At 40.8% G+C, this 21,234-nt stretch overlaps 1 protein-coding gene across 1 annotated transcript in view; it reads left to right on the plus strand.

Moving 5' to 3' along the window:
* GRIN3A (glutamate ionotropic receptor NMDA type subunit 3A) overlaps nt 1-21,234 on the plus strand; it is an 80,201-nt gene that overhangs the window by 40,234 nt on the left and 18,733 nt on the right. The window contains exons 4-6 of the mRNA XM_067315445.1: nt 13,781-13,926; nt 15,375-15,490; nt 19,008-19,159. Coding sequence (XP_067171546.1) covers nt 13,781-13,926; nt 15,375-15,490; nt 19,008-19,159 — 414 coding nt within the window. The remainder of the gene's footprint in view (nt 1-13,780; nt 13,927-15,374; nt 15,491-19,007; nt 19,160-21,234) is intronic.

The following is a 21,234-nucleotide window of genomic DNA, read 5'->3' on the forward strand; positions in this document are numbered from 1 at the left end:
TCAAAAGAAGGTGAGTTGCATTACAACCACTAATCGCAAGGAAAAAGGTAATGCGGAATTAAAGTTCTCTCAGTTAGATTTTAAAATGCATTAACAATGTAGAACTAGAAGTAATGAATTATTGAAATATCAGCATGTCGCTGAAAGGAGGAGTGGCCAGTAAGGCAAGAATTATTAATCAAAGCAAAAGAAAAACAAGAGGAGGCAGGAGAATTAAGTTCTTGAAATAGGTCTTGATTTTGGGCGACTTTGTATGTGTTTTCTGAGTTAGGCCTCCACAGTATCTTAACAAGAGTAAGCCACTAAAGTCAAACTTCTGTGATGTCCATCAAAGCTGGCTGCCCCATTTACTAGGTTTTCAGCCCCAAATATCCCTCTGACAATGCTGAGAATAGAAGAGTATTCTACCTAATTTCCTCAGCACTGGCCGCTTCCAGTCCTTCTCACCACACTCATCCGTACTGAACTAAACGATCTCCGTTCAGTTTCACCATAGGGTAAGGCAAGGAGGAGCACCGGGTAAAACTTTCCCAGGAAGCTCACATCTCAGAGGCAGACAGCCACAGCAGTCTGCCTGACTTATAAAGCTCTAGAAAAGTACCATTCTGCTTGTATTTCAGGTGACTCTTTTACATTAGGAGCTGCAACATATATACAGGCAGCAAGTTGCAGAAAATTTAAAGCAATGTACTGACACCTTAAAATTCTCCTCTTATAAATAAAAGAACAATTTTGGGCCCCAGCATTTTTTCCCTCCTCCCTTTTTTAGTCCTTTGCATCTTCTTTCACATTTTAGACCATAAGCTCTTCCCAGTGGAAATTGGTAAACATGACTTTTGGGAAAGCAACATTCACTTGAGCATATTCAGACTGCTGTTTAAGCACAAGAGGATAGCTACAGCATGAATGTGATGTTTGCTCACATAAAAGTTGCAGAAGTGTCCTAATTCCCTCAGCTGAAGTGCAGATAAGTTTCAAAGCTTGCAGACAGGGGAAAAACATTGTGTGTGGAGTATCTTATGCTCCTTATATGCCTTTTCTTTTCTGAATCCCGGAAGCTTATTTGAATTCTTCACCTAATGTCACATCTTTTGGTGCACAAAAATTTTCAATACCCCTCTTAGTCAGGCTGTTTGGAGGAACAGCTGCTCTTCTGTGTAAGTCCACTTCTTTGCAAAGTCAGTAAATCAGCCTACAAGCACGCCAACCAGCATACTGCTTTTGAACTGAGCTGATGATTTGTCCTACCAACCTGAAATGGCTTCTAAGACAGCCGGTATGGTTGCTGACATCTCCCAAACCTGCTTATCACCTTGTTTATTTTGTAGGTCCTTAGTACCTTGATGATAACACAGTGCTCAGTCATAGTTCAGAAAGCTGCCGTCCTTGAAAAAGCTGCTTATATCCTTCATGAGGGCTGATGCACGTTTTCAAGTTGGCAAAACTAGCTCGCAATAAGCAACTCCTCAAACAGAGCTGGTGCTAGAGCAGCACTTAGGTGCTCAGAAGGGGCCAGGTAAGCCTAATACAGCTGGCCACTGCTGTCTTTCTCTTGATTGAGAGGTGGCGATTGCATTACAGATCTAAAGCAGCAGGCTGAGTACACAACCTTGTAGGCACAGGCTGAGCAGAGAAGGGGCATGTTGACAGGCAAGGGGCTCTGGGTACAAAAAGGAGAATTTACTACCATTCTGCTTCAGAATCATATACCTTTATGGCTATTGCCTCTTTTAGCCAGTTTTGTGACAAGTCCGTATATTTTACTTTTTAGTTTCCAGTGTGTTTTCCATAAAGTGATACCATCTGTGTGTAAATGATACAGGTCTCAGTCCCACAGAAAGGAAAAAGAAGAGATTATTTTAAATTACATGAGTAGTCCCACTGCCTATCTTATCCCAAAAGCCTGCAATCTAAGGCTATGATCTAGTGAAACTCTTCATTATCAATTTCAAAAAAAGATCCTAGATTAAAGGATCTTCCTGTGGAGTGGGATTGCTCAGCGGCAAGTTCTTTGAAGTAGGGACTTTTTTTTCAGGCTTCTCATGGAAGATCATATGTTGAAGATGCACCAGAAAAATCGGAAGCTTATTGAGTAGGCACATTATTTGAGGCAAAACAATTGTGGAAGCCCAGAGGACAGAAGACACAATTCAAATATGCCAAGAGAAGAGCATACAACAGCAGAAACTGAAGAGCTGGACAGATTTTCCGTCAGGTGGTCCAACACCTGGCCTTTCTTTCTGCTGAAGGTGTAATTTTTTCAGCATAATGAGCTTTTCAAGTGTAAAAATCCTACATCATCACTGCTGTGACAGCTGTCAGCTTTTCTTTGCCATCTTTAGGATCTGCTTTAGCATCTGTGTGTGTTAATTTAGTATGGTTATATTTTAATTTGTCTAGATCACTTTGCCTTCAAAACACCCCTTGAGCCTGGCAAAGGTGCTCTCCACATTGTATTTTGACAGCAAATACTGATCCTACTGAGATTCATTTAATGAAAAGAGCTAGGCCTATGAATCCCACTGTCAGCAATTTTACTGCTTTATCTCACCAAACTTTACCTGTCTCCAGCGGAGACATTTACATATGATTTGCTCAGTCTAGTATGCTTTTACGGTTAGTTGGGAGCAGTAGGCACATCTGGCTGTGATTCCTCTGTTTAAGACAATTACTTCAGGATGAGATCACTCAAGCTATTCCCTGATAGTGCCTACTTCTCTCCACCATGCACAATCGTGCAGTAGCATGGCCAGGATCAGTGTCACACAAACACCACAGCAGCCCTGAAGAATACACTGCAGACACTGACAGTCATCTGGTGAGCCCTATCCAAAAAGTCCTCTCAACAGCTTTGGTGTGCTTCAGATTTCATCCTCAGAATTCTCCTATTTTCTGTTGAAAATCTCATCTACCCCACTGTCTGATATGCCACCAGAATACCTGCTCTTATATGCTGTCCATCTTTTTTATTTCAAAACTAATCAGATGATTGAATAATCCAAGCAAGATGCTTCTAACTGGGATTTTGTTGTTCAGGATTTCAATCCTTACAATCACCCAGAATTTTGTTTCTTTAAAATTAAAATAAATTCTTTAATATCTCACATTTCTTTAAAATGTGATGCCGCAAATTATTATTTCTGATTTATGAAAAACTCAGTTAATTTAGAGGCTTTATGGCCATGATTATTTCAATTAAAAACTTCCTATTTCATGTACATGTAGTATTAAAACATTTCAAGAATATCAACGGACAGATAACTGCAGATCAGCTTCAGCAATACCAAATTGCAGAAAAGGAAAGGTCAAGCTCGCTCATAGGCCCTTTTCATAGTCAGAAGTGTGATCCAAATACCACTGCATTTAATGAGATTCTCTCTCCAGTGAGTTTTAGACTGCAACCCTAACTGTTGTGTATATATTGATATTTTTTCCTCCTGAAAAAAAAAAAAGGAAGCGTTTTAAGAATTACAGTAAAGAAAAAGCTTTTCAAAGTTGAAATGGTAGCTGTACCTATTTCATGCCATGGTCTTTCAGTGCAACAAGCTATGCCGAACCATTATAGGGAGCGCTACTTGCACTTCTATGTACTAAAGATATATAGTTTAATAACATGTACTTAGGTATGCATTACATACATTAAATTGTATGTCAAAATCCAAGCAGCAAACTCACTGAGGTTAATTGGAATCTTCTCATTGTTCCCATGGGGTTTTGCATCTATATAGGACTGCAGGATTCTTTTTTTTATGTATAATTACAAGAAGTTGGCTGCAATACCTATAGGACATACCTTTCTCTGCAGGACTTTATTGGACATAGGAAGGTCATGACTTACAGCATCACAGCCTGCTAATTAGTTTATGGTGCTTTTCTGAGTATTAATGAGTCAGTGAAGGATTTGAACTTGAGAACTTTAATCTCATGTAGACCAAAGTGAAAAAAAATCTAAAACAAAAGAGAAATTAAGCATTAAACTGAAGTGGAATAAAGAACAGGCTTTGCAACTTATAGAGGTGAAAGCATGACTTATTTAGCTTCCCCATCACCTCATTAAGGCTTTCTTGTAAAGTTATGGTGTTGGAGGCTCAGAATGTGACTAGTTTGGATTGTTATCATTCTGATATCCATCTTATCACAGTTCACTGCACTGTTCTCCACAACTAATTTCCTTTTCCACTGAGACACAAGTTTTAGTGCCTTCCTGCCAATGACCATGCTTTTGGTATCTTTGCGTATTATCCCCTGCTGCTCCAGGTCTTCATCTACATAAAATGGCTTGTATTGTCACCTACTGTCTTAGCAGCTCTTTACCCTGCTATGCTAATTGCTTGATCCAAAGCATGTAGGGGCAGGGGCAGGAGGGAAAAAATCCTGCTGTCTTCATTGCACTTGGTGTAGGTCATGCAGGTTGTTCTTTCAGCACCAGAAGGAATGAATGTGTTTTAATATTTTTCCAACTGTTTCCACATCTGTTTTTTTACTCTTGAGTGCAGTACACCTATATGTCATGTCATTAAAAATGACCACCAGAAATAGCAACTGCATCATAGATGGAGTTCAGCCTTGCAAGAAGTAATGCAAGTAGAAAATATGAGAAGAGGTGCTGCTGGAGTAACTGGCAGAGAGGAGCAGATAGAGGAGAACATGAATAATGTTGATCTTATCCTCTGTCATATGGAAGATCATTGTAGAGCTGACTTTTAGTAGCATTAAGGAAATTTATTATTGTTCACAAAGGTCATAGCTGTTGTGATCAACAAACACACACCTGGATACTAGCCTGGCTCAGCTTTCTGATGATTCAAGCCCTCAGTGAGCTCCAGCACTGCTGGAGTTTGGGGTGCCACGAGGTCAAGCTCTCTGGAAAAATAGAGTTCTCATTGAGTACGATAAGATCTGACCAAATGCCAGGTACAGTCAAATAGTTTCTCCATCTTTTACTGTGAAACAGGTCAAATCATATAAATGAGCCCATCATTTTTCTTCTAAACTTTGTGCTTAACATGTGATTCACTGTGTTTAAAATTAATTCCAAAAGCACACAAATAACATCTAGTTGCAAGGTTGAATCTATTAGCAGCTAAGAAACACTGGTGCAAAGTCACTGTCATTCACCTTCATTTGATGCTTTTCAAGCAAAAGCCAGTAGCAGATAACATATTTGGGAAATCAGGATTTTGCTGATGTAAAGTTCCACAGTCTGCAATTAAAAAGCTCTAATGTCCCTAAGGACAACATGCTAATCACATTATTTTCACTCTAGTAAATAGTGACCTATTTGCAACATGAAAACTGTTGTCTGTTCCTTTTCTGGCAAACACAGAGCACTATCCTTGCTTCACAACTTTAGACAGAGTCACCCCAGAGAACTGTGCTTAACAGATTCCCGTGGTACCTGGTTCTGCACTAGTATGAACCACCCCCTTCCCCTGCCTAACTCCGTGACCTTCTGAATGAGAAAAGTGGCCAAGAGCTTTAGCTCCATTTAAGCCCCATTTTCTGGTTACTGGTACAAGCCTGGTCACTAGCTGAGTTGTGTATCATTTAGCCAGGTGAGGCAGGCAAGGAAGAAAAATGTCATATGGCCAGGGCTGACAGCTCTGCCCTAATCAACCAGCAATAGCTGGAGCAGAAGTTTGTAGGATGTTCCGAAAGGAGATTATTTTGAAACATTTGGTGTCAAGGAAGCTGCCTACACTATATGCTACTATAATGTTAGGTTTCCCCCTCCACCATCCAGCTCGTTTTAGAGAAGATTCTTCTCTGCCTTTTCTTCAGCAAACCTGATCCCAGATGAAAGGCAGAGAGGGACATACCATGCTGTCTCAAAGGCAGAGAGAGACATGCTATGCTGTCTCAGACAGTTCAACCAGCAATCATCTCCCTCGTCATTTTGGTAGATTATGCATATATTAAGCCAAACAGCCCTCTTCTGTCAGTCCCAATTTGAAAAGGACTTCATTTATCTCAAAGCAGTATTAGTCCTATTTTACAGGTAGGAAGAAAAAGAATGCAGTAGATTTGTGGCTCCATCTAGAACATTTTTATGGCTGCTTTGTGCTAAGGTACAACCAGAACCAGTGATCTACTGCCCATTGAGAATCACATTCCTTTCTTTTTTCCCCTAAATCTGTCTACTTTGCCTACAACTATTTACCCTTAGTATCTTGCAGTTCTCAGCTCTGCAATCCAGCAGAATAAATCTCAGCTCAAAGATCCCTCTGTCCAGGAAACACTTAAGTGCTATTGAGGAGAGATAAACACACCCTTACGCTGATATTCACAAGAGTTCTGTTCTTGTGGAGCTTTTTGCTCTAAGGCACTGCCCAGCAACCTAACCAACAGAGCAATCCTGACAAATTAACACCTACCATAGAGCAATTTTACCCCTTAGCAATAAGGTTTCTGCAGCACACAGAGGAATAGAGCAGCTCTTATAATTAATTCTTAGCACTCACACTGGGAGTGTCAGTAAAGAGATTTTATGTTTTTAAACAGAGGCCTAAATAACACCTTCTTTCCTATATACTCAGGCTGGGATAATGGAAAATAAACTCTCAGGACTGCATTGGTTTCCAGATTAAAACTGCTCATAGACCTCAATGCAGCTGTAAAGATAAATGACAATTAATGACCTACCTGAGCTGGATTCAAAGTGACGAGATTTTAACAAAGTCTGACATTATCCTGGCAAGCCAAGAACCAGCTCCACCGACACTTTTTGAAATAGAGAAGCGAAGGTAAACTTTCAGATCTATCCTGCATGCACCAGCTCCTGAAGACCCTGGAAACACCTCCACATCCCAATCCTGGATACATGGGATAGTTTCTGAACAAAGCCTCCACTTTCAGTTCAACTGTGAATTTTCATCTTCTAAAATTTGAAATTCATGTGTTTCACTATGAATAATTTTCCTTTCTTTCATCTCCCTCCCCACCCCATAAATATTCACTAGAGTCAGTTTTCAAAAACCCTTGCAGATAAATTGGGGAAAGTTCCTGAACAGAGTTCTATATTGTTGTTTTTTTGTTTTGTTTTGTTTTGTTTTGTTTTTTCCCCTGAAACTTAGTTCAGCATTAGCAACTCTATTTCTTTTATTAGTGGGTCAGGACAAATCTATTAGCTGCTAGACAACCACTTAAATGTGTTAGCTATATAAGACAAGATAAAATACTATTGCTTCATATGCCAAAGATGGAAGACTCATTGCAAAACAGCAGATCTCTAAAAGCATGTCAGTTCCTCACAGCAGAGCCAACCACTTAATGTCACCACCCTCCAGAGATTAACAGTTGAAAATGAATATTATTTCAAGATTTTGCAGCAACTGTCAGAAACTGTGCTGTCATTAATAGAGATTCTGCTACTATATGAGATATCCATTAAGCACTGCACTTGGTGTTATAGCAGGTAACAAGCAATATTTTGTGGTGGAGCTACAGAAATCTTTCCATAATATTTTTTTTTCTCAGGAGTTCTTGGAAAAATTAGGAAAGTTATTTCAGCCACTGTCCTCTTTTTTATGTCCTATTAAAATTAAAAAGCAGTATTGTCAATGGTGGTAAAAGCTGAATCCTTGTTAGCTCTGCAGGAGTCACTGCAGGATGCAGTCACTAGCACTGCAGCTCCACTGAAAGGTGGCCCTTTTTCTCGTTTCCATCATCAAATAATTCATCGAAATGGAAGGTCATGTATTTTTGGAAGGGAAAGGCTAACTGAATGAATGATGAAATCATTTTAATGATTTGAGCAGCAGATTAGAAATCGAGTTCCAGAAGCATTTCTCCTCCAACCAGCTATCAAGGTGCACAAAACATTCTTTGAAGCAGATTCAGTGAGGCAGTCACAGTATCCCATCAATCAAGTACTGGGAAAGCATTTGCTAGACTTAAATCACTAATAGATACATTAATCTCACTGCTTATACAAATTAGCCATAATTTCACTTTAGCAACAATCACTCAGTGTTGAACCTTTCTTACATCTTCACAGTCCCCTGCAAGCTCAAACTCTGTACAAGCGGAAGGAAGCAAAGCCAAACCACGTTTCAGCAGGTGCCCCAGCTTATTCATGCTTGAGAACAAGCCCTATCATGTGGAGACCCCACAGTGCTTCACATATTAAGTAGTCTTGAGACAGCACAGTATGTCCTGCTTCAGTGACTAATTTCTATTAAAGTTGTCAGGAATACAGTGGGGCATTACAATCACCTGCTTCCTATGCATTTTTTCCCCTTCATTCACATATGCACTCACAAACATTGGTTACTTAGAAGAACCATGTGGACATGACACAGAATTTCCACAAGAAAAATATGGTCTTCACACTGGGCAGCTTTTCTCACCATATTGTGTACCCTACCTTTCTGGAGCTGAGACTGTCTTTTCATTATATCTGTGTCATGAAAATTTAGGGTTCTTACACCTTTCAAGGATACCTGTGAAACTGAATGTAATGTAAACCACAATGATATTAGATATAGTAACCAAGATACGGAGGGGGAAAGTCTTCAAGTCAAATCTTTTGTCCTTGTAGCACCAAAAGTTCATACAGAAGTCAGATCCTGCTAGAAAGATCTCAGACCCCAACAGCTCACCTTTGGACTATGTCAGGGTTGTCTCCAGGCAGCATCTCATGGATGTGCAGTTTTAAATCCCACCTTGCACAGGACATTTTTATGCATAAGTCTTTTCAAGTCTGAGTCTAGGTGATCTCATCCTGACTGATGCCACTAGATACAATGGTGACAGTGTTAATACATAATAAGCTCTCACCATATTACATAAACTGGAATATGCCGAGTAATATAAAATCCCTGACATTTAGGATTTTATTTTTCTGTGTTTCTGCTCCTGTGGTTTTATCACACTGGTATTTTCATGCATAATTGGCACCCCAAGCCGTAGATTTATGCGCATGCCCAATTCTTCTCAACATCTCCTTTCCAAACGAAACACAAGTTCTCCAGTTCCCACTCAGCAGATGTTTTAATAAGAGAATACAGAAGCCAAGAAGATCTAGGAGTGAGGTGTCAAGTCAAGAGAACTGGTAACTACAGTACTCACTTTTGGTAGAAAGCACCACAAACGTCGTTTGCCTACTAGCACAATGTTATATGAAGTACAGATGATTCTGAGAAATTCCAAAGCTTTCGCTGACACCGTCAGAGAAGCAGGATATTCTGCAGCGTTCTTGAGTTTCCTTAAATGCTTGACCTCCGTGCCTCAGTGCTCCAGTGACTCTTTTCAAGAGATATCACAGTCGTTTCACTCCCTCAGCACTTCAAGTCATTAGCATTACCCCAGCTTTGGATACGTTGTTTTCTAACACAAGACTTGTCCTTACAAATACCAGCATAGCCCACGCATCCTGCAGTAGATATAGTTCTTAGAGGTCACAGGGACAGCACTGGTACCCCAATTCCAACAAAGTCTACTCATTTGCAGAGCTCTTTAGCCCTTTTCCTGCACCTCCATCCTGCTCTTCCCTGCAGCATTTCCTTGGCCTCCCTCCTGAAAGCTCTGTCTCCACCAGAAGGAGGGTCATCTCCTCTTCCCCAACTTTTTGGTCCCTGGCCCTGTGCAGGCAAGATTCTTTGGTCTCAGCATTTCACAGCCCTGGTTCTGCATTTCAGGAAGAAAAGCACTCAGACCCCTGCATCCCCCTGCTGCAAAGGCTGTCATGACCATCTCTTCCTTTTCAAGTTTGCTCCCCACACGAAACTAGATCCAAATAAGAGGCTACCATGATGTGCCTCATTTGACTTCATGGGTAACAGCCATCTCACAATAGATGCTTTTAAAAATTTGGGATGCATCTAGGTAGTACAACCATTTATGATCAACACCACTGCTACAGAGGTAAAACTCAGTCTTCTTTATTAATATGTAATCCCTGATGGCCAGTATTTGAGCTGCAGGAATGCCATTTTTAGCCAGTAGAGCTCCCCGCCTTTTCTGAGAGAGCCATTAAGTAGCAACACTAAATAGCTTTTTAAATCCTGAGAAACACTGGCTTTTAACTACTGCAGAGATATACTCATTCACACATTAACTATTATGTTGCCTGGCTGAGCATTGTATCACCAACACAGATATCATATTTTAATTCTAGGCTAGGAGATATAGGAGCTCAAAGGCTCTGTATAGCCTCTGGGAATGACAGATATGCTTTACATACAACTTTATAGTACTGGCACTATTTGCAAAAATACTCCCTTTAAAAGGGCTCTAGTTTGAAAGGCTTCAAACTGGTCATCTCCCTCTCAGTTTTCAGTAGGGATGCAGGCATGCAGCTCTCTGGTGGGAGTGGGCATGCATAAGCCCTCCTGCCTCCTTGGCCAGCCCAGCCGTGGGGTGTCAGCTGGGGGTTGCACTGCCCTTGGACGCACCCCCTCGCACCCCCAGCCCTCCCGCAGCTCCAACTGTGCAGGTTGCGGCTTGCCGCAGTGCAGCAGCCTTGCTGGTTTCTCACTAAAAGCTAATGAGCCCCGTGCTCTGCAGCAGGGTTTGACACCCGTGCACTGCATGGGAGAGGCTGCTTGGAAGCACGCAGAGTTAGCCTACTGGCTGAGGAGTTATTACATTGAGGAGCAATGACCCTTTTTAAAAAATGAATGAGTGATTTCCTTTGCTCCCAGGCCTTCAAAGGGAGGTCTGGCAGTTGGAGAGATGAATAAAGAAGGAAATATCATCTGTAATCCTAACTATCTTTATAGCTTGTTCTATGAATTATCAAGCAGGATCCTCTCTGTCTCCTGAAGAGGATGAAAGCCTGTCTCTAGGCCAAAGCAAGCCTTGTTCTTTCGATTTCTTACAGCCATAGATATCTGAATTTGGAGGGACCTTGTGAGTTTATCTAAGCTGTGTGACAAGAAAGCTCATGTCACAACCTGGAGATGAATCTGCAGCTTTTGCATTCATTCATATTTAATCATTCTTGAATCACCAGCAAATCTCCAGGTACTGTGCAGGCACGAGAAGTGTCAACAGCTCCCTGTGCCTGTTACCTGCTTTGTGATGGTTATTCACTTTTCAGACTGACTAGACTTCAAATGAAAAGAAAACACGATAGAGTATACCCAGAAGCGTGGTATTCATATACTAAAAATGCCCATAATTTTGGCTTCTTCACAACCATTTCTTCTCAGTAAGACAGCTCCCATATTTACTGTTATTGATTACAAAAATAAGTAATTACATTTCCCCAAATCACCAGCTAAAAAGAAAAAAATCAGTTCCTGAATCTTCAGATTCAAACATCCGTCTAGCTTTTGATTTCTCAGAGTTCATTCTTTTAGGGTTTCTCTGAAACCCTAGGCATTAGCATTCTGTTATGCATTATAAGGAAACAGAGAGATTCTTTCAACACAGGACTCTAGCACGTAAGAAACACAAAAGGAACAGAAAATGGAAACAGAAAAGATAAATATAAAAAGAGACAACTAATAAGGCAAGACTCAGATGAAGACTGTGAAATTTAGCTATAGTATAGGGATACAAGTATTTGAAGTTTACAGTTTGTCACAGAATCTTCCCAAAAGAGGACTATATAAAGTAAGAAAGCAATACTGACAAATGAAGAATCTTGTTTCCATAATGAAATTTGTATCTGCTGTTGAAGCAAGTAACCCCTAGGAGCATTAGTAGATTAGACATTGAAGGAAGTGCAGTTAATCCATTATCTGCTTTTGGCAGCATTTTGTGCTGTTAATCTGTTCCATAGAGCTGCAAGCAAGCTTTTTCATCATTGGGATATGCAGCAGTAAGACAAAAACAGGAGTCATCAAAAACATATAGGTTTAGAACAATATTAAGATTTATCCTTCTCAGACAGAATCGAGAGTCATCAAATACAAAGTTGAAGACACATTATTATGCTTAGGAAAAAACATAGATTACCAGAAACAGGAAGAGCATAAGAAGGAAGGGATCAGCCTGTACCTTTCCCACACACACTTTACAAGACTTCCCTCCGGACATCTGCTGTTGCTAGAGATACGATACTAGCCCCGATGGACTTCTGATCTAATACGTATTCCAATGCTGTCATCATTTGTGGTGAAATTTGATGATGTGCCCAACACAAAGCAAAGCCTGACCAGTCCCCAGTGAAATCCTCAGCACGAGAACTGCACGGAGAGGCACTTAACTTTTCTTGCCTTCCTCATACAGACTTAAAAATTTAGCTAGATTTAGACACTGGCAAGTCTGAGTGAAGGATGCCTTCCGGTGAAGCCTGCAGATCAGATGTTGTACTGCAATTGGCGTCACTAGGTAGGCCACAAAGGTCACAACAAAAGCATAAGCTGACTTGGGAGGCAGCAGTATGGTTCAGTGTTCAGACCCAGCGATTTTTTTTGGTCTCTCCATTGAAACTGCCAATAAATAAAACCTAAATAATTAGTGCTAAATATGGTGACAAGTACACTGGGATATGGAGTGCAAGTACACTGGGATATGGAGTGCACAGAACCCATTCCAAGCCTATTTTCTAACCAGGCTATCATGAATGTCTCAAGACTAGACATAGATTTAGACTGGCAGCATTGTGCTGGAAGGCTTCACAATGTATAGTTAATTCACCACTTTGTTATTTATGTCTTTGGCACTTAAATGCTACTTCCACACTTCCAGGCAAGAAAATTTCCCTCTGCACCCACAGTCCGTCTGGCACAATGTGCACTATGGCCAAATCCTGACAGAGGCATACCCCGCACTACAGATTCCATGGTCATCCAGACCAGGACACCCCACAAACCACTGCCAAGACTCCCTCCACACCTACACACTTGCATTTACCTGCAGATCTCACTCATGGATTGCAACACAGGAACCAGGCCAGCAGAGCACCATGTGGAAAGCATGCGCCTACCTTACAGATAAAAACTACCAGAAATATAGGATATTCATAGATTCTAGGGCATCAAAATACCATCCAAAACACCTCATTCTTTACCTTGTCAGACTGAAGTAGACGACCTTGGGTTTGTGCCTTACTTCTATGTTCCTGTAACAGCTGGGGATATTCTTTTGTCCATGGGGTCAATGAAGAGAGGGATGGGAAAGCTTTTTTGGATGTCTCTGTATTGCCCTACACTCTGTTTTATATGGATGATAATGCAGGGGGCTAAACGGACCAGCAGACCACTTTTCTGTTTGGTCTTTGCCAAGTGGGGTATTCTTCCTCCTTCTTACCTCCAGGGGATATTTTTCATTACCCACAACAATTCAGTCCTTAGTTTCTCTGTGGAAAATGACAGCAAAGACAGCAGTGGTCTGTGACATGTTTTCTAGGCTTCTAGAAATTAAATGGTGATGTTATCCCTCTGCAGAAGAGTAAATTACACTCTTAGAGAGTCAATAAAATCCATTCAGCCAAAACAAACTCAGGCTATACTGGGCCTTTTACTGGATTTCCAGGGCCACAAGAAGTGGATCTGGGCAAAGACTGGATTTGCCATGACATTTCCTCAAACTTGGACTAGTTTTAAGACAAATAATACAACAAAACACTTAGATTTGGGTGTTCTGGATGTCTCAAGGGAAATGTTTTTCACATTGTTAAGAAGATCCTAAGAGTACACTAACAAGCTAATCAGGGACCTGATAGGTCTTTGCAAGCTTTTTCTTTGATATGGAAAGCTGGCTGCAGGAAAATATTAGCTGCAGGTCTAGGATTGCTGATGATTTTTGACAGATCTTCCACACATAAGACCAAGATATGAGCTGTGAAGGAGACAAATGACTCTGTTAATCTATATTTTCATCTCCGTAGCTCCACCACCCATCCCAAGGCTTTCGCTTCGGAACCGTGCGAGAAAGCAGTGCAGAAGATTACGTGAGGCAAAGCTTCCCAGAGATGCACGAGTACATGAGGCGGTACAATGTCCCAGCAACCCCAGATGGAGTAGCAAACCTAAAGTGAGCTTCTGCACGCAACAGCAGATCAGTCCCTCAACCAGAGCTCAGCAGCACTGAGATGATGATGAGTTTCCCACTTGCAGTGTCATTAAATAGGCATTGAAAGCAGCATGGCAGATAGGGAAGTAAGCATATCATCACCTGGAGTGATATTTGTAGAGCTGACTAGCACAGCACCAGCTGGAGTATTACTGAGGGAGGCAGTGCTTCACATTACCTGCTAGTGTGCCATCAAGCAGTGGAGAAGTAGAAATCCTGGCATATTTCTGTGTTTGGCAGTGCCTCTTTAGGCAGTGAAATTCAGAAAAAATTTGCAGTCTGGGCAAAAGCTGAGCATGAGGATTCTCAGCATCTCTGGCAAGCTCGTAGGAGACAAGGCTTCTCAGAGAGAAACCTTGGAGCATTTGTCAATAAAATGAATAAAATCAGCATTAGACTGGTAAAAAGTAATAAACACCAAATCTTCTTGCTTTACGGATTCATGATATCACTGTGATTCAAAGACATTCATTTCTAACAGTCTGGAGTTACAGAACTGATTGATTCACTCTGCAAGGTGCTAATAGACTTGTAATAATTCATTCATTCTACAGATAGGAGCTGTGTAACAGATGGTCTGAGAATTTTTTAGTCAAAAGTTGTTTCCTGTTTACATATTTTTCCCAGATCCATCCTAATGATAATTAAGATACGTGGCAGTTGGCAGTTCCTTATCCTCTTAAATCAGAATCATTTGTCAACATCAATGAAGTAACGTAACTTCACATCAGGAGACCAGGACCTTTGAAGTGACAAGGGGGAAGGGGTGGTGTCCCTGGATCACCAGAGAAAAGGCACTGCAAGTGTTTTTTTATACAATCAGTATATGCAAATGTGCTAGCCATAAATGGTTATCTTGGTAAATTTAATCCTTCTGTGTTCATTAAAACTTAACATAGAGACAAGCTGATCTGGGTGAAGGCAATTAATTTACCACATATTATGGAGGAAGGAGGAGGAACACCTTTGTGTGAGTTATTCTCCTGCATTTTTACTCTAATAATCTTAACGTAAACTGCACAAAGAAACCCAAATAGCACAAGTTTGTGAGCAATATTTGCTCTTTCCTTCCAGTAAAGCCTTGTGCTACCATTAAATTGAGTCAAAGTCTAAAACGTTGTAGTACTCTCCATCTTCCAGATCACTGGTATTTTCATTTCTGTATCACTGGGAGCAAAGTAGGTCCCAGCTCTGCTGTTCTGCTTTAGATGCACAAAGTTCATATCCTTCATGCACAATTCCTTTTTTCAAAATATAAATCACTTTTGCATTTAAAATAGCGGTCTCTGGTTGCTGTTTTCATTAGGTAAGGTTTCGTAGAACTAGATAGATGAATGTTCAGTAAGTATCACTGAGCAGAGTCTTCACCTGTGAAGTGATTCTCTTTCTGACTTTAATCTTGAATACAGGAATGATCCAGAGAAACTTGATGCCTTCATCATGGATAAAGCACTCTTAGATTATGAAGTATCAATAGATGCTGACTGCAAGCTTCTAACTGTGGGAAAGCCCTTCGCCATTGAAGGTAATAATCAGTTTTGTAGGATACTGCTCTATTTCTAATGTGCTACATTTGCTTTATTGTCATTTGGTATTCTCAATGGAAAAATATAGGATAAACTGTGGATGGTAAGGTTTTTGACAATGAAGCGGAACCAAGGTTTCACCCTTTTTTTGTGGTTTAAATTTGAACTTCTGAATAATTGATACCATCCATTGCCATACTCCATGTAGTAGTTATTGCAGGCATTCACAAGGTTCAGGTTTGGACAGAAATCCTTTGTTGTGGACACTGTCCAGAACACAGACCACACAGATCTCTGGCCAAAGACAGCAGTCTAAATTTTTCACCTCAGCAAGTCTAATGTGGACAAGCATAACGCTAGGGGTTGCTGAATCCAGCAGCACGACAGAGTCAAGGTCCCAGGTCCCTCACCCAGGAAAACGGGTCGAAATGGAGCTTAACAAAACGCCAGGACACACTGGGCTGACCAGGTGCAGGCATGGCCAGACCAGCATACTGATCCGCTTGTTGCCTGTTAACATGACTGTCCCTTTTATTCCCTTATCCCTCCATTTTCCCACGCTTGCTCCTTCCCAAAGCACCACGATCCCTCCCTTTCCCCACCTTTGCTGCTTCCCGAGGGCTCTCCATAATCAGCCTTGCCCAGTCCCCAGTGCTGTTCCCACCCCCTGACGGTCCTGTAGCCCTGGAGGCAGTAACCCCACGGTCTACACGGCCACCCGGGCGCCTCTGCCACTGGCCCCATGGGGTCACCAGGCCTGGACCGGGGGCTCCTCCCTGCGCAAGGGCACCCTTGGGGCTGTTGGGGCTGGCAGGAGTAGTGGGGATCCCACTACCACTGTGCTCCCATGCTCTTTTGCTACACGGTGATGAGCCTTTTGTCATGTAACCTAACACAGCATCATTTCTGGGAAGGATATCGTGGCTTGAGAGCTGCTAGATAAAAGGTGTGGGGCTGATGTACACTGCACTAGTTATATCTACTGTTACAGTGGCACCTGCAAGGTGTAGGGACGCACTTCAGCTGAGATTTGCCTGCAGCTGGGGAGCAAATTCTGTTCCTCCTTTTGGAGGAAAAGGCAGTGTGGATGGCTCTGTGGGACACACAAAGAGGTCACTGGGGAACCTTGTCCCTTACGATCCCTGCTATTGTGTTTCCCATGGGTTATTTCTACACTGAAGCAAGAGAAGAATGAGAAACACAGAGGCATGCTGGACACTGTCTGATGCTTTCAGGTCTACTTTCTCTCTGCTCACAGGGATGTTGTAAGTGTCTAAGACTACTCCATACAAACCCCATGATGTGCAGTTTTGATTCAGTAAACAGGATCTGGTTAAAACACTGTAAAAAAAGTCCACCCTCCAAACAAGTAGGAAGCACAGCCCACTTCACTACTCACAGTGGAGTAAAGTGGATCCTGAAACAAGGCTTGTTTTTTTCAGGGCTCACTTTCATTACCAATGTGTTCAAAATTCAGCAAAATAAGTTCATAATGACATTCTGCAGTTTCACTCTCATCCATAGCAGATAAATATTGTTCCCTTTTCAAAGATCAGATTAAGGTTCCCACAGAAGCAGCAGCTAATTGAAAATAAAAAAATAGAGCCTACTCCCGGTACTCCTGTCATCCTGGCATATTAACAAAAACAGATCAGGCAGCCTGAAAACAAGGCTTGTCCGAACCTGCCTCCAGCATGGGTGAAGACATTACCAGCTATTAGTCTTCAGAAATCACTTCTGTGGCGAGTGAAAATGACTGAAGCTCACTATTTCCTTCGCTCCGAGGGCAATCACTCTGCTCCCTCCCCATCACGCATTAAAACAAGCTCCTTCTGAACTGTTCAAATGTGATTCAGGAAGGCAACGTCCTACATGAAGGCCAGGGGAAGCTGAACATTTTGATCAATTCAACTGCAGAAGTGACCAGCAGTAAACATTTTGTAGAAATCTCCCTTTTACTATTCCTGAGTAGTGTCTCCCTTTTGGATCCACACCAGAGACCTGAAAGCCATCTATCTTCTTCTTTTCTTTTTTTAACAGGGAGGATAGACACAGAGGGAGAGAGCTGCTTATGCTGTGACAGGATTTGCCTGTGGGTGCAGCAGCATGTTTCATCACGCACATGTAACTCGATAAACTTTCCATTTCAGGAAGGTTAGCTGTACTGATGTAATCCACCAGCTTCCACAACTTTGAATCAATTAAAGCAAATTTCAATACAGAAAAACAAAATGAACCCAAACCTGCATATTTTTACTGCATATTGCCTGCATATTTTTACCACTTACTTTGTAGCACCCAACTTCCAGACACTTAAACATGATGAAAATGTAGTATTCACAGATCCCAGTTACTCCTTCTCTGAGGCCATCCCTTTATTTTTAGCAGGTATATTCAGATAGAAATATTGGCACAATGCACAAATATCAGCAGCAAGAGAAAGCATCACTTTATGGGTACACATATCAAAAAAAATCACTCTGCATCACTGAAAAGCAAACCACTGAGCTGGAAAATGTACCACTAGTGTATATTTATGTTTCTCTTTTTTTTGTTATTTCTGTTTGGATTTTGTTGTTGTTTTGTTTTGTTTTGTGAAGGAGATGGATTGAAATTCTGAGTTCTGAACCGAAAGCAAAAACAAAAATCCACAGTACTGAGTGGGCTAGAAAGGAAATTCTGCAGGTAGCTGGCAGGATACCTCTGCTTGCAACTACTGTATTACAGGCACAAATCATATTTGTTTTTCTAGAATCAAAATCCAGCCACTGTTCTGAAGTGTAATAGACCACCTTTATAGTTACTGAATCTACTTTCATTTACATTAAGTCCTTTACTAGCACTATGAAGTGGTAAAAGACCACATAGTGCCTAAAAACTATATTTATTACTAACTGAAGGCCCATGTCACTGCCAGAGCAGAATTACATGAATGGAAATTACAGTCCCTGGGTTTTAAATTGCTGTGGGATAACAACACAGACAGCTCCCATATACATACACAAGCACGCTTTTCATCAGAAAATGTACATGGTGGAAAGAAAATGTCACCTCTGCCACTACAGGCATAAGCACTGCTCTAACAGTGAAAAATAGAATCACAGATTTACTCAACATTAAGGCTCTTCTGCATTGCTAAAACAGTGTAAAAAGAAAGAACCTATGGTAAAGGCATAAAAAAGGTTGTGTTTCTAGATATAGGATAGAAGATTTATGCAGGTACCCCCACCTTAAGTTTCTGAACCTCTAATTTCACATATTATTCTTGTGACCTTAATCATTTTGAATTTACATACCCTGTTTGTATTAGGATACTTTGCAAAGCAAAAAATCTCATCTCAGCATTTTCAGTCCACAGTAAGCAAACATCTACCTTTGAACTGGCTTTCTGAAGCAGAATCAACCTGCCAAGCCAACTCAACTTACCACACTGGTAGTTGATATTTGAAAGGAACATACTTTAGCAAAAAGCAAACAAATTAAGAAAGAGATGATTGTACTGTTTTTTCCTTCTAGGATATGGCATTGGCCTTCCTCCCAACTCTCCACTCACCTCAAACATCTCAGAATTGATCAGCCAGTACAAGTCCCACGGTTTCATGGACATTCTGCATGACAAGTGGTACAAGGTCATTCCGTGCGGGAAAAGAAGTTTTGCCGTCACCAAGGTAGGCAATGAGCAATCGGTCACAGAATTGAAGATGCTGAGGGTTTGTTCAAGTTGCTCATTCTTCCCCTCTCACAAAATATTCACAATGTGCAACAGACATAAAAGCCTGACAAGGAAGGGCTGCAGTTGAGGGGTAGCACTAAACTTCAGGAGCAGCAGTCGTTAAGCCTGGCAGCATTAGGATCAGAGCACCGGAATAACAGTGACAAGACTGCACTGCTAAGTGAGGCTGGCCGTGCATGCATTGGAGCACTTCTGGAAAAAAACATGGTGTGTAATGTTGCTTAAAAAAAAAAAAGAAAAAAAAAAGGATTGCTGCATTCTTAAGTGATCTCTCACACTGCACAGCAAATCTAATTGATTCCACTTAGTTATATGTATCACCATCTACAGAGTGTCAGTGATCCTGTACTATCTCACGCTACATCTGTATCTAAAATAGTTAACTCAAAGAATGGCAGGAGCAAGAGAAGCAGAGATAGTGGGAATTAAGCACATCCCAAATTGTTACCAGGAATGGTGACCATTTCCTTGCATGGGTAGCAGCTAATTGTCCCAAAGATAGGATTTCAGCCTAAAAAAGGTCCAGTAATATATCATTCTAAGAAGAGATAAGAAGCACTTCTCAGATCTTAGTAAAACTACAGGAAATGGAAGCAAATCTCCATGGGTGCTGGAACTGGTATTAAATTGGAGGAGTTTTGCCAACTCATGGCAGCTGAAGATGTGGGCCACTATTTACGAGAAAAAGACTGAATAAGAGTTTTTCCCAAGTTCCCAAGACTGACAGCTGAAAAAAGATAAAAAGTGTTGAGGAAGTAAATGACTGGGTATGCATGCAGTTTAGAACATATGATGCTGTACTTTATTATTTAGTGCAACCTGTTCCAAAAGACGTAAGTTACATATTCTCACTGACACAAAACATGTATTTGGAAGTGTGCTATTTCCTCTCCATAGCAGATTCAGTCAAATATCAAATCAACCCTTGATTTTCCCTAAGAAAGTGGAATCATAACCATACACCCCCAAAACAGAAGCCCAGTATCCTAGAAGTCCAGCTCCCATTCTTTAGTAGTCATCTGAACCTGTTTGCAAACCTCATTGCTGACCGAATCACTAGGAAAACTAAAACTTTCTAGAGATCAGACCAAGCAAAAACTTCAACTGCTTAAGTACATAGGGTGTTTGAGTATTTCTGCATCTCCTATTAATTTTTTTAATTTTTAATTTTTTCATTAGCATCCTCTCAATATGAAGCAAATTATATTTTAACATCAGACATTTGTAGAAGAAAATTTAATTTATTTAGTTTTATGATTCTTCAATTGAACGATCGAATCATTCTTGAATCAATTGAATGATTCTGAATTGAAGACACAATTAAAGAAAAATGCGTATGGTCATGGCCATTTCTGATCCGGCTTATCTGAAGACTATATTATCATCTAAAAGGACAGGTATCAGGGAATTTTCTTTTTAATGTAGCTTACATAGCTGTTCCTGACAACAACTTCATTTGATGACCTCCTGTTACTCTACATTTTAACACATTATTTTGAATTAAATCTCATAAAAAATACCAGATGGTAATGGAAATTAATTACCACAATTGTCTTAAAACTAAAAACTCTCCTACAGCAGAGACAAACTTACCTTGTTAGTGATTCTCCAGTGAAACACTTAAATGGCTTATTAAGTTTGTACATTTTAAATATGGCAAAGAGGTCAGAAATATACCTGACAAGTATCTTTTGAAATAATCCTCAGTCTTGGCAAGGCAGGGCATCATTTGTTTTGAATCAAAATGTGAGCTTGCATTAAGTGTGAAGCTGTAACAAGAAGCCTCATGAAAATTACTTTCCTCTACAGTTTATAGGCTTTAGTCACATAGAAGTGTAGCTTTACAGTTGTTGCTGTCACTTATATTTATATGTGATACCCACATCCAAAAGCCTGACTGTGGTATCCCCAATGTCTGTAACAGACTCAGTGTAAAAGTTTGGAGAACACTCCAAGTCAAAGCCTTTGCCTTTTCCTTGACTCTTTCCTCTTAAATGCCTACATAATCTC

The sequence above is a fragment of the Apteryx mantelli genome, chromosome Z (genome assembly GCF_036417845.1).
Source record: "Apteryx mantelli isolate bAptMan1 chromosome Z, bAptMan1.hap1, whole genome shotgun sequence".
NCBI lineage: Eukaryota > Metazoa > Chordata > Aves > Apterygiformes > Apterygidae > Apteryx > Apteryx mantelli.